This window comes from Tubulanus polymorphus, chromosome 4 (assembly GCF_964204645.1).
Source record: "Tubulanus polymorphus chromosome 4, tnTubPoly1.2, whole genome shotgun sequence".
Classification (NCBI taxonomy): domain Eukaryota; kingdom Metazoa; phylum Nemertea; class Palaeonemertea; order Tubulaniformes; family Tubulanidae; genus Tubulanus; species Tubulanus polymorphus.
This window is the reverse complement of record NC_134028.1, coordinates 23,622,124-23,638,300: the sequence shown is the minus strand read 5'-3', so window position 1 is coordinate 23,638,300 and position 16,177 is coordinate 23,622,124. Positions and strand designations below refer to the sequence as shown.

The window sequence follows — 16,177 nt, the reverse complement described above, 5'->3', positions numbered from 1 at the left end:
TCACCCAAGTTGAAAAATCCAGGCTACAGGCCTGAAACGGCGGAGTCGATAAACATCCATTTCAAACTGATGAATGGAAACCCGAAACATAGAAGAATGAAGACGTTTCTCGGGTTTATTTTGCACTAGCGAGAGTTGAAGTGTCAGAAAACAAGATCTGTTGTCATGAGAGAGAGGGAGAGAGGGAGGGAGAGAAACAAACAGCTTGGAAGAGATGCTTCATTTTACATTTCATCATCAGAAACGTTTGCATCAATATCAAGATATATCCATGACTACCAAACAAGTTATAATATAAACCGCGATCACACAAGCGTTTTCGGCCCGGAACAACTGTTCGACACGGGTGCCAAATGGGCCCGTACCTGCTGAAGCACGGGTCAAATCAATAGCCACGATCACACAGAGATAATTTGGCCCGGGCCAAATTGGCACGGATTGAGTCTAAGCCTCTGTGCCCAATAAGAGCGTTCAAACCACTAACTCGATACTAAACAATGCTTCAACAAAGTGAGGTGAGTCATTTCCGGAACCAGTTGCATTTCAAACGCTATCATTAGACCCGAGTGAAAATTTGGCTTTGGCCTCGGTCAAACAGGCATGGGCCCGTTCGACACCCGTGCTCATGTGATTATCACAGGGTCCGGCAGTGACGTATTTCATTTCGTTGAAGCATTGTTAAGTATCGAGTGAGTGGTTTACGTGTGAACGCGCTCTCTTAAGAAGACATGTCCCAAATTTGACTCGGGGCTGATGCGCGCGATCACCGCTATAGACCTTACCAAAAACAATAGACTCGACAAAAAAAAAATATGAAGGCATCGAAATATCTCGTCGCACGTGATCACTAACCATTAGTTTGAGCGATGAACTCTAGTCGTTATCATTCTTATGAAAAATAAATGACTGCTTTGAATCGTACCCCGAAGACATCTCTAACATTAAAACATGTTTATGAACCCGTGCCGCGCTTACAGCTTATCATCTTTTGTCGTTTCCACGGCTGCGAATAAGTCACACTCCTTCCTGCGTGCTATACGACATTTTATTTCTACTCGCCGCCGAGAATAAGAAAAGCCGAGGGCTAAACTCCACGCGACATGACTCGACCCGGGCCTATTCAAACAACAACAGGGCGGCCACTTTTATTTGACTTGAATTCCCAGACTTGGCATTTTTACAAAATCCCCCGACATTTTTTTTAGGAAAAGAAATCTCCCCGACTTTTTTTCAAAGAAATTAAAATTCCTTGAGTTTCCCCTGATTTCCAGGTAAGAGTCCACCCTGGACTAGATGAACATTTTTTAGTTTTTTTTTCTCGTTGCGATCATTACTTGTTGAAATGGGAGCGACAGATTTTTAACGTGACGAGCAAATCAATGGATATGAAGGATATGAACACGGCCGCGGTGTACTGCGGTGTACTGCGGTGTACTGCGGTGTACCGCGGTGCGCTGTCGCGCGTCTGGTTAATAAGGGCTTTCAATCGATCGAACGGTAGAATGAGAGAGAACAGGTTGAAGAGTCATTCACTGATTTAAACCATTCACACTTGTAGATTTTTTCTCAACGCGTCGATAGCTGAACATCGAACATCGAACGATAAAAATCTATACGACTAATCGACGACAAATTGTGTTCATCGTTTCGTGTGAACTAAGAAGACAATGGCCAAATTCGACCCTGTCCAAATCGGCTCCGTGTAAGGTCCAGGGGCCGGTTCCATAGTCATGGCTTAGACTTAAGACCAGTCTTAGACCAACTTAGTTATATAGCTAATCTAACAGCTTAAGACCAGTCTTAGGATTTAAGACCACTTTTTGACTTAAGTCTCGACTATGGAACTGGCCCCAGGGTCCAGTTCGGAACCGGCCCCAGGATCCAGTTCCACAGTTACGAGTTAGGCCCTACTCCTGAAATTATTTCATTTTTAATGGCTTAACTCTCGAGTTTGGATCCAAACTGAGCCCAGCTGGCCAAAATCACGGGCTGAAGGCTGAAACACGATTACATCTCTCGTGTGTACACAGGGTTTAGAAGGGTCACGATGAATGATAAAGAGACACAATAGAATGAACCTAATGAAATCCCGTCGATCCTTGATCAAACGACGACGACGACACTAATAGAGTAACGCTGATGTGAGATCATACCGGTTCTTCCTGTAGTTTTACACCAGTCATCGTCAGTTCATCGCGTTTTACCCACACTGCTGAGTGCTGCTGCTGCTGCTGCTGCTGCGGCTCATGGCGGTGACGATACGCAAAGACACAGAACGAACAGAGCTCAACTTCACGTCTTGACATTTTGCGATGAACAGAGATTATACAACATATCCGGCTAAAACTAACATTAGTCACCGCGTCAATAGGAACACATGACATTGCAACCGTACGCGCGAACTGTTGAAAGTTTTGTTCGAGTCATCAAGTTTTTCCAGGACTATATGGGGGGGGGGGGTGTGCAGGTAACGGGCGACTGTGAATAAATACTTCAGTGACGCAGTAGTAGATTTTTTGTTGGAATACTAAAACTCCAAATGAAACTGACAGGACGAGAAATTTTGCTAGATAATAGAAAGTTTTTTTAATCTAATTCTGTACCGTGTTGGTTCGAAACTTAAATCAAACGCAAACTGGGATATTAAACTATGACGCAGCGGGAGAGAGGAGGAGGGGTGATGCTGACAATAGCGGGATCTCATATCGCTTGGAGATATTCTCGTTTGTAATAATCAGCAGCAGCAGCAGCAGCAGCGAATATCAAGTCTTGAGTAGGAGGAAAACAAAGTTTTAATCAACAGAGATTCTGTTTTTTCAGGGTCGATTCATTCGCGAAGACACGATTTAACCGCGTGGCACAGAGATGAACCTGGCTACACGAGAATATCTCGCGCGCGCCTACATAAAATACGACGATCGAGGCACGCTCGCGACGAGGATCATACGACTAAAATTGGCCGTTTATGATCTCATCGAAGCTTTTAGCGTTTCGAAAAAGGGCGGTCTATACGAGGACGAGCAACAGAAATAAAACAGCAAACACGAACGACGGACGAGGAGGCGACGGCAGAAGTCGACGGACGAACCCCGGCAGTGGACGGCGACGCGCACAATCAATTTATCATACACACAAATCCCCTCTCTATATCCGCTAATACAAATTCATGGGATGGCAGCGAGTTAACGGTAAGCCGCCTGTGGGTAACTAATACATTGACAGCCTTTACACACGGACACATAGAGACACACTACTGCCGATAATATAAACCACTGATCATTTCTAATCTAAACCCCTAATACTGAAAACACGTATTGCCCATCAGTTAGATGAATATTTGAAGTCACTACCGCGATGGCGAAGATTTACCAGCACGGCCGACGTATCAAGAGTTGGCAACACGCGTATAAATTTTAGAGTCAGCGGCGCGACTAGATCGCGCGGGGGCACGAGGTAATTAATCACGAATCCAGCGGCTCCTAAATTAATTAAACATTAAACTAAGACACAAATATCAACGCGCTTTTAGGACATCATTCACCGGCGGAGGGCGATATCACAAAACGGCTTTACTTATCATCGGCTAACATAGGGAAACCATTTTCAGCAGGGACAGACAGACGCTGCACTGTTTGTGAGACTGATGAAAACAGATTGCCCTACAGTCTGCATAATGAATTCTGATTTACCGAATAGAAAACTCTTGTATAGCTGGCTTTGTAATGGAAGAGAGGAACAATGATACCCCGTAAAAAAGCTCACACACACACACACGCACACATGATGATTCAACTGACTTGTTGCTGTTTAGAGAGCCTCTGTAGTTTCCAATACATCACCACCACCCTGTATATTAACTCTTTCAACTTCTCTGACCCTATACGATATACACCTTTCGGTCCAATTGCCCTGGACATGTAATGCTAGTAGTGCATTTTTGCATCTCAAAGCTTTTTCCCAATCGATACAACGGATGATTGTGCCACCAGTTGGACAGCATGTGTAGGGCAAGTAGATTCTTCTCAGGGGCAAGTGAAATTTCAGATTAAGCTTGCCCACTTTTATTCCATAAATAGGTCTCGATTTTGGAAGTGTCCAGGAATACTGAGGGTCATTAGACACTGGGATCATATATACAAGAAAATTCCGATTTCACCATTCAAAGATCTGTTCGATTTTAATTCTTTCCAGCGTTTTATTGATCAGGAACTTAAATCGAAGGCAAACTGGGATACTGACAACAGGGATACTGACAATCGAGGATCTCATACCCCGAGAAGATATTCCGCAAAGGTGTAAATAAAGACTTGTCCGCATACAAATTTCTGCAGCCAACAAGAATGAACCAGGGTTTGCTAATCAAATGTCATTAATGCTTCTGAAGTAATTCCCTATGATAAAACAAACTAAAGTACTAAAGTTTTATCATAGGAAATAACTAGTTTCTATCGAACTACCAGGGCAGGGGGGAGGGAGTGGGATCTGATACTGATAAAGGGCATATAGCTTTAGTTACTCGACATACCTGTTACTGGTGCATCTATTTCTATCATAGTTTTTTCTTGTCTAAGTATTGCAGCACCTTCATTTATAATCCGTAACGCTACGTCCTCCGTTACGCGACCTTCTAATATGAAGTGTTGCTTTAAAACGTCGGGCCTCGGTTTTGTCGTTTTGGAATCGTAAACTTCGCTCATGATTAGCCGATGATTTGGGGGAAAGGGCACACCTGAAATAAAACAATTAACACACGTTAGAATCAAATGCACATCTCGGCTTACAAGTCACTTTAACATAACATTTCAATTAACAAGTCATACAAATATGATCATAAGATACAATAGCATATAGGATAATTCTAGACTGATAAATTGATGATGGAATTTCTCTACTGACAATAACTAATGTAAAGTTTGGGAATCTATATCAGGGAGGCCACTTATATTTGACTCACTTTTCCCCCAACTATACCACGACATGCAGGGTTGTTTTCCCTGAATCTTGACCTGCTAAGAATCCGACCAACTTTAAAACAGTCAAATAGAGAAGACATCTAGACAGAAACAGAAATCTCACCCTAGCAATCTCAACAAATTTCCTAGATTTTTCCCTGAATTTCAACTTTTTTACAATTAATTCCCTGACTTTTTCAAAGGCAAGATCATTCCCTGATTTCCAGGTGGCAACCTTGATCTGGCAGGTATGTATGTTCAGATATTTTTCTATGACGGCAATGAGAACGATTACGAATCATGAGAGAAATGTCTCCGAAGTCACGCTTACGATCATTAAAACGTCAATTGAATTAATCAGGTCCTCATTAGCTTTCAGGCCTCACTTATCATAGAAGAGTTTACTGAACTCCCGCTATTATACCGGTCAAAATGAGCCGCTAACCATCTGACAATACGTAGAGCTGAATTACTACAATGAAAGCACGTTTCACCCTCGCACAAACAATAAACAAAACTTTGTGACATTTATAAATCACTTGTCAATAATGAAATCGGTCATCGGTATTCAGTAGTGTTAATTCTCCGACAATGAAGTGTGACTGAGGCCCTTAACAACATGACTCAAAATCTACCCTACACTACTCAGCTCAACACAGTACTCGTTACTTAGTTCAAACCGACAGATTCTTAATCGCATGCATCTTTCATTTAAATCAAGGCCAATCGTTCGCGCATTAAACAATTTATGAGGCCGTATCTGGCCGGCCACTAACTGGTGTCCTTTCTTTTGACGATGCCATTTTGTGTGTATGGCAAATGAAATCTGCGATGATTGGCTGTTTTTTTTTTTTTTTGGGGGGGGGGGGGGATTTGAAGCGACTCGGTACTAGTAACTGTACAGCGATTTATTGGGCCAACCTATTTGCATGAAGCGATCTTGACACCAAACGGTTGCTTCAAACTTAGCAATATTGTAGTGACTTTGTAAGTCAACAAATCGCTATCATTAAAAGCAGTTCATTTTCAATGCTTTAACTTTAAAGTCTATATAGAGTCAACTGCAGAGCTGGGTCCTGGATATTTGCAAAAAGTCGTAACATCCTCTCGTCACCAGAAAAATCAATCCGAACATTACTGATGTCTGTGATGTCGGTCGCTGAAATCAACTTCCGAGGCCTCGATGAATTTAAATATCTACGCTTTCAACGTATATTCGTTTACGTGATGCGACCCCGAAATATTCGCCGCGAACGCAATCAGATTTAACGCCGATTCATAACCGAAGATATATCACATCCTCTCTCTCCCTCTCTCTCTCCCTCTCCCTCTCCCTCTCTCTCGAGTATCGCGTTATAATCAAAAACAACGATTCCTATTCGTACGGACAATGAAGAAAAAGAATTATCATTTCGAGCATCGCCTCGGGGAATCCCCATATGAGCGTCATTCATCATTTAAATAGTCGAATAAACGACACACTTAGGAGACGTTCATGTCGCCGGTAAGTAGACATCTGGGAAGACGATGTAATTATGTTAGCATGAAATATCAGAGGTTTGAGAACCGAGTCAACATTAAACACATAGTGGTGATACATAGCTCTGGAAGTTGCATCACAGACTATACAGTGTCTGATACCGTCGAAGTGAACTCATTCACTATTTTATGATTACTCCAAATTAAATATTTGATAAGCTGAAAGCTTCTGTTTTGTAATAACTTCCCTTTTTTAACTGGAAATGAGCTGAAATTGGTTTATGGAGAGCGCAGCTGATGGGCGGAAGTATGATCAGGGAGGAGAAAGTGGTACATTTTTGACTAGATCAGCGGCCGTAGAATTACTGGGCTGTAAACCTTCCGATTGTTAACATTATCAAAGTAGACCGTAGAAATAATTATCTTGTCGTAACCAGATCAAAGTTTCCAACATTGTTTAATCAACACCGAGAGTTCAAACCCTGGCCACGTAGCTGTTTGAATAATAGTTTCAATTCAAACAGGTTCTAACACATGCTACGCCTGGGGAACTGCTGCTGCTGCTGTTGCTGCTGCTGTGGAAGCTGCTGAACGCTCGTATTATCAGACAACCGTTAACTAACTTACTAGCAGGCCACAACGCGATATAATCAATTTTTACCATTATTCCCGGTTGAAAGCTGGCACCGAAACCATCAATACACAGCTTGTGTCTATTGTATTAAAAACTATACAATACAGATCAGCATGTATGCAACGTACATTCAATTCAAACTGCGTATGAATTATTGGAAGGTTATATTGCGGTCTGGGTTAAACATGCAGGGACCTGGCAGAGTTGAAATAGGTTCATTTTCATGTTTTAACATAAGTGCTCATCAACAGCGAACTCGGAAACCGCCAACCGGCTCCAATGCCCAGTCCCGAGTTTATTTGGCTCTTGAGTTATATCATTTTCTTTTAAATACCTTAAGTTATGTCTGACTCGAACCTGTGCAGGTTGCACAACTGGGTCCTACAGTTTTTGGGACCCCAATAATGTTTAAATGCTTATTCCGCCTATTAAATCAAGGTAAGGGTTTTAAACACAGGCCTGTGCCCAAACAGTGCCACTTACTATCACTAATTCTACCAATTCGATAAAAAGGCCTTTGGTAGTGAATTAATATTTAAAATCGGGGTACACAGCTTGACAATTAAATGAGTCCGGTTCACCAGAAAAAATATACAACAGCTCAGGACAATTTTTTGTACTCAAACACAAATCTTGAAAATAAATTCTGGTTGTTTCATCAGCAATTGCAGCAGCAGGGAGGGGAGGGATGCTGTGTGTGGGATGATTGACCCACAGGCCAAGTTCTTGGGTAGGTCTACATATATCCGGGAATGAGGTTTTAAAAATCTTCAAATATTGGGGACGTCGTGTTCAAATTAATACCCTTAACCCGAATGAAAATACAGAAAAACACATTTCTGACAAGTGAACGAAATGTCAATATGCGGTTCATCTGTCAAAATGGCGGAAGTTCGACTGTAAATATATGGGGGGTTTCGTTGGAAAACCACTTACTCTTGATAATCCGTTCGGTCGTCGGCATTTTGCCGTCCGTCGTAGCCATTCTAAGGCTTTAAGGCCTCTAAAAATCCTCAAATAATATCCCGATGGCGATCGATAGACGAGGTAATTTCCGATAAAAATCGAGATGATTTTTCAACTTTTCATATCAAGATGGCGTAAACAAGCTATGCATCCGATATTACTCACTGCGCACCATTGTACGCGCAGACCTACTCACAGCCAATCACAATCACCGATACAACGTCACACGAAACTCAACCATGAAACGGGCGCTGATTCGTCGATTGATGGGTGTTTATTATTAATCGGGTTTGTTTGTAAATAAAGCCATGTGCTTTACGTCAAACGCCATGTATGCCCATCAGGTTCGAATCCCAATCAAACCGAAAAAGGATCAGCATATAAACTATTTCCGATACAAGTACAGTCTTGTCCATATTGAAGTCTCCTTCAAAATGAATGGATTCAATTGAGAATACAAAGCATGTCATCAGTTGGAACCAGGATTCTTCCAAGGCTAGTGCATTGGTCTCCTTCAACGGCAGGTCCAAAATCCAAAAGCAAAATCCATACATCCAATAAATACACTTACTTAAAATCATACATATTTATATACAAATAAGCCTAGTTTATTTCAAATACCCAAATAACCATAATCACACAACACAAGATATTAGAATATAATATAATTGACACAATTCCACCAGGATTGGTCTCTAAATTCTAAATCACTTGAGGTAATCATTTATGGCAGGCAATAATGCACCGTAAGGTGAGAGATTATTATTATGATTCGATATTTACATCATACAATGTTAGTAGTTTTTACAATAAACAATCATCATTTTCTGATATTAATATACATGTAGTAGTTTATAAGAGTGACAATTCCTCCTTATCCTCTCGCATTTATTACAATCAGTATTTACAGAACAATATTTACATTGACAGATACATATAATTATCACCAAACTGTCGCTGGTATAATAACACAAAATAACAGGAAAGACAAATAGAATTATCAATTCCACCTATTTGCAAATGTGACGACACACGACCAGCCGTTTTACTGAACACTCGTCCTTAATTTCTGACAATACAATGATACTGATACTTCAGTGAACTTCTGGGCACGGTTTCATAAAATGAGTACCAAAGTTACCCCTAGGGGTAAATCCTCAATCTGGGTGACAACAACCATAGCAACAACGTGAAGCCATGGTTATAACTGACAAATTTCAAAAAGTTCCTAGGGATTATTTTGCTTCCACATCTATGAAACTCAGCCCTGGAGACCAGCGGTCCGAATGCACAGTTCTGATTTAAGAACTCGAGAACTCACTTGTGGAAAATGATCTCTCACAACTGTGGAACCGACCAGGTCCAAAATATATGCCAATTGTATCAATAGTTCGTTATCTTCAGTTTAACAATGAAATTGTCGTATTTGGGATAAAATTCTCGGTTTGGAAAGCCAATAAATCATTATATCCAAGGTCGTTATAATAAAGTTCCACTGTATATACGTGAACAGTTTGGTGTACATTGAGAATTAAACCCTTAATTGTGAATGAGGTAAACCTTTAGTTTGTCTTATTCTTTAGTGAAATGAAGCCGTTGCTATCGGCAGTGTATGATTTAAAACACGTAATCAGTCAATAGAAAATACATTCGAACCCACGTATAAAACAGGAATATAAATACAAAGATAGAACAGAGTATTATACAGTTACTTTCAATAAAACCATAAATTACGACAATGAAATTGATTTTCAATTTGGAGGCGGGGGAGGTGGGGGAGCGCCGAGTAATGGCGGTATGCCTGCCGTTCCTCCAAGATGACGTTGTTGTTCGAAGCTCCCAGGCGGAGGTGGAGGAGGAGCTGTAGGGTTGAACACACTTCCCGGTGGTGGGGGTGGTGGCGCCACCGGTGTCGGTACCGCACCTGAAAACGAGTAAACGAATACAAGTTTTAATTCTACCGCGATCGCTTCCAACCGGACTACACCTACCACCAGGTTTTCTAAATGTTCATCTCTATACAAATACATAGAAAAACACCCCCGATATACCGCCATACTCTCTATACAACCAAAATCATTCCGCGCTGATGTGGGCGGTATATCGGGGGTTGACCCAATTGTATTTTGAGAGTATTTTTGTAGTAGTTGATGTCTTAAAAAGTGAGCTAACTGGAACACTGATCAATCTTAGTATTTCAGAGTTTTAATGAGCAAAACCCACAGTTGAGGATAAATTGTTAACTCATCGAGTGTAAAGTAAAAGCTGTTCTCAAATATTAGCCTGCCTTCAACCGACTGCTGACACTTGAATATAAACCGAGCTTTACGAACCTGGTCCTTGTTGCCACGGCGGCATTGAGCCAGACGGAGGCGGCGGAGGTTGATTGTACGATGATTGTTGTTGTTGCCACGGCGGCATATTATTCATGCTCGTTACCGGACCGCCCGGTTGTTGTTGTTGTTGCTGTTGCCACAGATGCGGAGGTTGCGACATTTGAGAATTCGGTGGGGGTGGGGGTGGTGGATTCATCAGCGGGGGAGGGGGAACTCCTAGAAAATAATCAAACGACAAATCAATCTAAAATTCAAATGACAAACAAATAATTTACATCAATATCAGGGGTCAGTTGCTTTAGTGAGTAGCCACTTCTATGACTTGCGTTTCCCCTGACTATTAACGTTGTTTTCCCTAACTTGATCTGCTAAGAATCCAATCCATTAACACATTAAAATACGTAAAACATAGACGTTCTACGTATTTGACTATGTAAAGTGATTGTTTGATGTCTTAATTAACCGCGTGGTATAGCGATTTCAACAAATTTCCCAGACTTTTCCCTGATTTTTTGCTTTTTTATGACTATTCCCTGACTTATATCAGAAAAGAAAAGGAAATTCCCCAACTTTTCCTTGATTTACAGACAAGTGGTGCCACCCCGAGTTGATTCCAGTTTAACGGTGGACAACACCTTCACAACTATTGTGCACCCCTTATAAACACTTACCCATATTAGCGTTCGCGTAAGTAGTCTGCGTGGCAGGAGGTGGTGGTGTAGCACTGCTCATAGATTGAGACCACGGCGGCGGTGGACCGCCCGATGAACCCATACCGGGCGGCGGTACCGACATCGACATGTTACCCATACTGCTCGGCGGCTGCGTGTTGAGGTTCATTAAGCCGGGTATTTTGTTTTGTTGTTGAGGGGGAGGTGGAGGAGCGCTGTGGTGCTGACCGTGTCCGTGTCCGTGCTGATGCCATGGTGGCGGTATCGGCTGACTCATCTGTCAAAAACAAACACACTTATACAGTTCATATTGTAGGTATCAACAGTTTCAGAAAAATAAAATTTCAAAATGAAATACGTCTTCAAGTAGAATTTGAAAATATGATAGTATATTTGTATTGTACTCTTTAGTAAAGAAATAACAAACTAACAACTAATAACATTATACTCCAGTGCTAGTACTGAGTAACTTCTCAAAATGTAAATCTCCAAGTTACTGGAGGTCGGAAATTAGTCTCATTTTCTCACCAGTGGTGGCGGAGGCCCTGAAAATGGACTAGGACCAGGACCGTGATTATTGCGGCTACCAAACCTCGATTCCGGTTTGCTGCTCGGAGGCGGACCTTCGCCGAGTTCGGCCATCAGGGACATGTACTGAAAAAACGCAAAATCAATTATGCAGAAATGGACGAAATAATGGCTGGGACAATTCTCCCGGGAGACTGAGGAATACGTTCATAATTGACGGCATTGATCGGATAAACCCTCGATTAACGAAAACATCACGATAACAATTACTGATTCTACGAAATGAGTTCTTTTTTCAGAACATTACCTCACTATCCATTTTAGCCTTATCAACAGCAGGCTGCTGAGGCTGCTGTAAACCCTGTCTGAACGAATCACCAGGTCTGAAATAATAGTATTAGTAATGATGGAAATAATAATGGTGTAACGAAATCAATGACCTATGACCTATAAACTAATCAAAGCGGTTCATCTATTTACCTCTTCTGTTTACAATCCTGAGCTAAATGTCCGGTTCCACCGCAAACCGTACAAATAATAGTGTTCGTTATAATTGTCTGAGCTTGTTGAATTTGTTTCAATTTCCTAAAATAATCGAATCATTAAACGATAAATTCGAATATTCGAGTTCGTTGTCCGAGGGACGAGTCAAAAAATAACTCACGATAAACCGTCATTTTCGCGTAGAGTTCCGTTTAAGAGTGCCAGTTCCCGGAGCTGTTCACGACGTAGATCGTTTTGTCCTTCGGGCACCTCTATTCCCTGTCTGATTATATCCTTAATCTACAAACAACACAAAACACATATTTGAAATAATCATCTTTCTTTAATTTGTTCACGTTTATGTCAAGGTGTCTTAACATCCTTTTGGATATACAGCCTTTATGGCTCTGCTCAGGCTCCTGTCATCACCTCATGATCTCTAATCTATTTTGTTATTATTTATTTTGTACTTATTGATTGTGACTAATAAACTGCTATACTAAACTACAACTACTCCTGGACAGCATATTTTGCAACCAGCTCGAGAGGCTGCTTTCGAATTCTGATAGGTCGCCATCGAATGATAAAATGCCCAATAGTTTTTATAGAAAAAAAGTGATAAATGTGTGAGGCAAATGTAGCAAGCACAGTATACTGTAATAAGATTTACTCAATGTAGATCTGTGAAATTGGGTCTAGTTTTACCTTATCAACGGCTTTCTTCACATTTTCCGGATTATTCGCCGTAACGTAGGCGTGTAACGGTTCATCCTCGCCGGGTAGAGGCTGGCCGTCTTTACGTCCGATTTTACCCTCCTTCACCGAACCTTTACCGCGAATGATTATCTTCGCACCGGTCTGCAAAGAATCGAACGCGATCATTTGTTATTTAAAACAGTTTACCACGAAGCGTTAATGAATTTCAGATCTGAAACATTCATGTTGTAAAGGCTTATTACCTCTTTTTCGAGTTTTTTCAATGTATTTCCACGCGGTCCGATCAATAATCCGACAAAGTTGATATCGGGGTGTTCTTCCTGTGGAATCATAACCTTATCATTCACACGAATAATCGGCGGCCTGCAGAAATACAGAGATACATTAATCAGTAAAATCACTTAATAGAATATAGTAAGCATACAGCTCTCGAGAAACTTCCCTAAAATTCCCCTATATTTCCCTGATTGGATTTATAAGATATCCTCATTATGGAAACAACCAGACACCAAATAATCAAATTTCCTGACTTTTCCGTGATTTTAGAGTAAAGAATAAAAATTCCCTATTTCCAGCATCCCTCACATTAGATCCCTGACAGGGGCGGATCCAGGTTGCCTTCCCTGCCTTCCAGAAGGCAGTCAAAATTTTTAAGTACCCTTCAAAAGTTAAAAGTATATAATTTTTTTCAGACCTCCCCCGCCTCTGGCATGCTTTCAAAAACAAAGTGGTGGTTTTCCGAGGGAATTCGGGCGTCGCCGCTGCGCGGCTCGCTGATTCGAGTGCAGACAATTTCTCTTATGATTACAATAATATGCCCTATTAAATCTAAGAAGGCAATCAAGTTTGCCATCTGGATTCACCCCTGCCTGATAGCTATCTTGTATCAGCTTCTTTATCCAGCTACGGCGATTCTCATTATGATGGACAGGGGATATATAAGATTTCTCGTTTAATGCAAATCTAGAATTTCAACTAAATCAAACACTTACTTATAGTCAGCCGGTGGTTTATAGTCCGTATTTAGACTGAGCGCCTCCTGGATATAACTGTGTCGTTCCTCTTCGAGTTTCTTCCGCGTTCGATATTCGCGCGTGTTCAAACGTTTTCCTTCGTTGTTATAAATCGGCTCCGGGGACGGCGACCTTGAGAAAACGAAACGAAAACTACCTGAGGCAACTTCGCGAAATCCCGGCGATCGTCTGCCGACCACCGGGTTTCAAAATCAACTAGCAAACCAAAAATCCCTATCACGAACGCAATATCCCATTTTCCGCTGGTGCAATTTTTACAGCTGAACGCAAATTCAGATAATTCTCAATCTTATAATTTAGCAGTGTTCTCTGCAAGAGGGTTTAGAGAGGCCATTTTCATTTTTGCATTCACCCCTCTGAAAATCAGCCACCCGCTATAAAATATATGCTACCAAAGGGTATGTCAATATTCCATCAATGATGATCATATCATTCCTTTGAAATATATTGAGCTTATGTGAAAAATAGAAGATTACACTAAGATTTAGCTTTTCTTTTTAGGGGAGGGGGTGTTGTAGCTTTGCTTCTCCAGCAGCCACGATGTCATTTACTTTACATGTGATGAATGCAGCCCCTCTAAAATTCCAGCATACAGAGACACCGATTAAGAAACTGTTTTTTTTTTAAATACTGACCCTAAAATGTTTTCGTGCATTTAATTCGAACATACCGTACTGAAGAAAGTATTATTCTACACTATTCATTTAGTCTATTATTAATTATCATCCAAAATGCGTCACGGATCTCAATTTTACGACAATAGTTCATGGATATCAACATTTTAAATACCTGTTATTTCGTTTACTTCGGAACTTTGTATCATCGAACTAAGAACAATACGAGTTCAACTGATTCTTAATGACAATAATCAAAACGATGTTACGACGTACAAGTGCCTATTTTACGACATGAAATTGAAAGGTTTCATATTTTCTTAATTTATAACCAGCAAATCATTTAATCTAACTATCTGTTATAGACGTATTATACAGCTTCAGTAAATTGATATCTATCTAGAGGGCTGGCAGCCAGCGATAATTGTAGACCCAGAATAACACACAGGGGAAAATCTAGTTCATTTTAAAAAGGTGAACTGCTATGATGCGCGAAGCTCTTATGTTTTCTAGAAGATGAAAAATAAAATTCAGTTTTCAAAATTGTTCTAGAAATTAAAAACTTGTGAAGCTACAAAAATGCTTAAATTGTTCAGCTTTCAAAGTAGACATTAATAGCAAGCGACAGATACTCATGTGTCTACCATTTGTCTAAAAGGGATGCGGGAGATTTTCTTAAACTGAAATCGAACAGTGGTTATATAGTAGCAATTATACAATATAGCTGCAAGGCAGCGATATCGGGTTTTCAGCGAACACCCGCATTCAGAGCTGTAGGCATTTTGCTGCGATGCTCGTGGCGCCCTCTGTTGTAAAAAACATACGAGAGATTAAAAAATCCATCTAGGATCCGATGAAAAATGTATATATACACATCAAAACGAGGAACAAGAAAATCGTGATTAATCGCACAATCATAACGATCGTAAAAATGACAATTATATGCAGCAAACATAGGAAGCTATGATTACCATTCGAATCAGGGATTATGATAAAAAAGAAACGGTCATTATCTTAATACAACATTAGTAGTATAAATATATATATATATATATATATATATATATATATATATATATATATATATATATATATATATATATATATGATGACAGTCGCCTTCTACGCGGTGTGAAAATAATAATAACATTATTCAACGAATAGAAATTGATTAATTATAGAGATGAATAGATTAAAATCCTGCGTGACAAAAAATAATCGATTAACATGAATACCGGTAATCAGGGGTGGATTGAAAATACAATAAATTGATAGTCGAGTTTAATATTAGTTGAAATGACCCTTCAATGAAAACTATACAGGGATGTTAATAAAAGCAATTGATTATTATCATCATCACACTACAAAAACCTTCGAAATATACGAAAATAACATTCTCCGAAGAAATTTCCGTTTTCGCAAAACCATTCGCCGCAGAAACGTTACAGCTTCTTTAAATCGGGGATCACAATGCACAACACGAACCGGAGGTGTTTATGTTTAATATCGCGTCGCGGCGATGGGTTATTATAGGACGACATGTTGCAGATTAATATGATGCCAGGAGTATGGTTGTCAGTGATGACACGAGCACATTCCCCTCATCCATTAAAGCATGCATGCATCAACAACACAGTCATTAAAAATAGTAGACAATTTGTGTAATAAATAGCATTGATTTATGGAGGTGGCGGTGGCCCTTTAGTTAATCAAAATACAAAACAACAGTTCAGCGGCCGAAGGGTTAATATTCTCTGGCCTCT

At 40.4% G+C, this 16,177-nt stretch overlaps 1 protein-coding gene across 1 annotated transcript in view; it reads right to left on the bottom strand.

The window, feature by feature from the left end:
• The window catches only part of LOC141904475 (uncharacterized), a 50,122-nt gene that overhangs the window by 31,121 nt on the left and 2,824 nt on the right, over nucleotides 1–16,177 (bottom strand). Inside the window, exons 4-15 of the mRNA XM_074793065.1 lie at nucleotides 13,759–13,911; nucleotides 13,009–13,129; nucleotides 12,755–12,907; nucleotides 12,231–12,349; nucleotides 12,047–12,151; nucleotides 11,874–11,949; nucleotides 11,567–11,692; nucleotides 11,039–11,315; nucleotides 10,365–10,583; nucleotides 9,787–9,955; nucleotides 8,002–8,057; nucleotides 4,526–4,729 (exon numbers count right to left, since the gene is read on the bottom strand). Coding sequence (XP_074649166.1) covers nucleotides 4,526–4,729; nucleotides 8,002–8,057; nucleotides 9,787–9,955; nucleotides 10,365–10,583; nucleotides 11,039–11,315; nucleotides 11,567–11,692; nucleotides 11,874–11,949; nucleotides 12,047–12,151; nucleotides 12,231–12,349; nucleotides 12,755–12,907; nucleotides 13,009–13,129; nucleotides 13,759–13,911 — 1,778 coding nt within the window. The remainder of the gene's footprint in view (nucleotides 1–4,525; nucleotides 4,730–8,001; nucleotides 8,058–9,786; nucleotides 9,956–10,364; nucleotides 10,584–11,038; nucleotides 11,316–11,566; nucleotides 11,693–11,873; nucleotides 11,950–12,046; nucleotides 12,152–12,230; nucleotides 12,350–12,754; nucleotides 12,908–13,008; nucleotides 13,130–13,758; nucleotides 13,912–16,177) is intronic.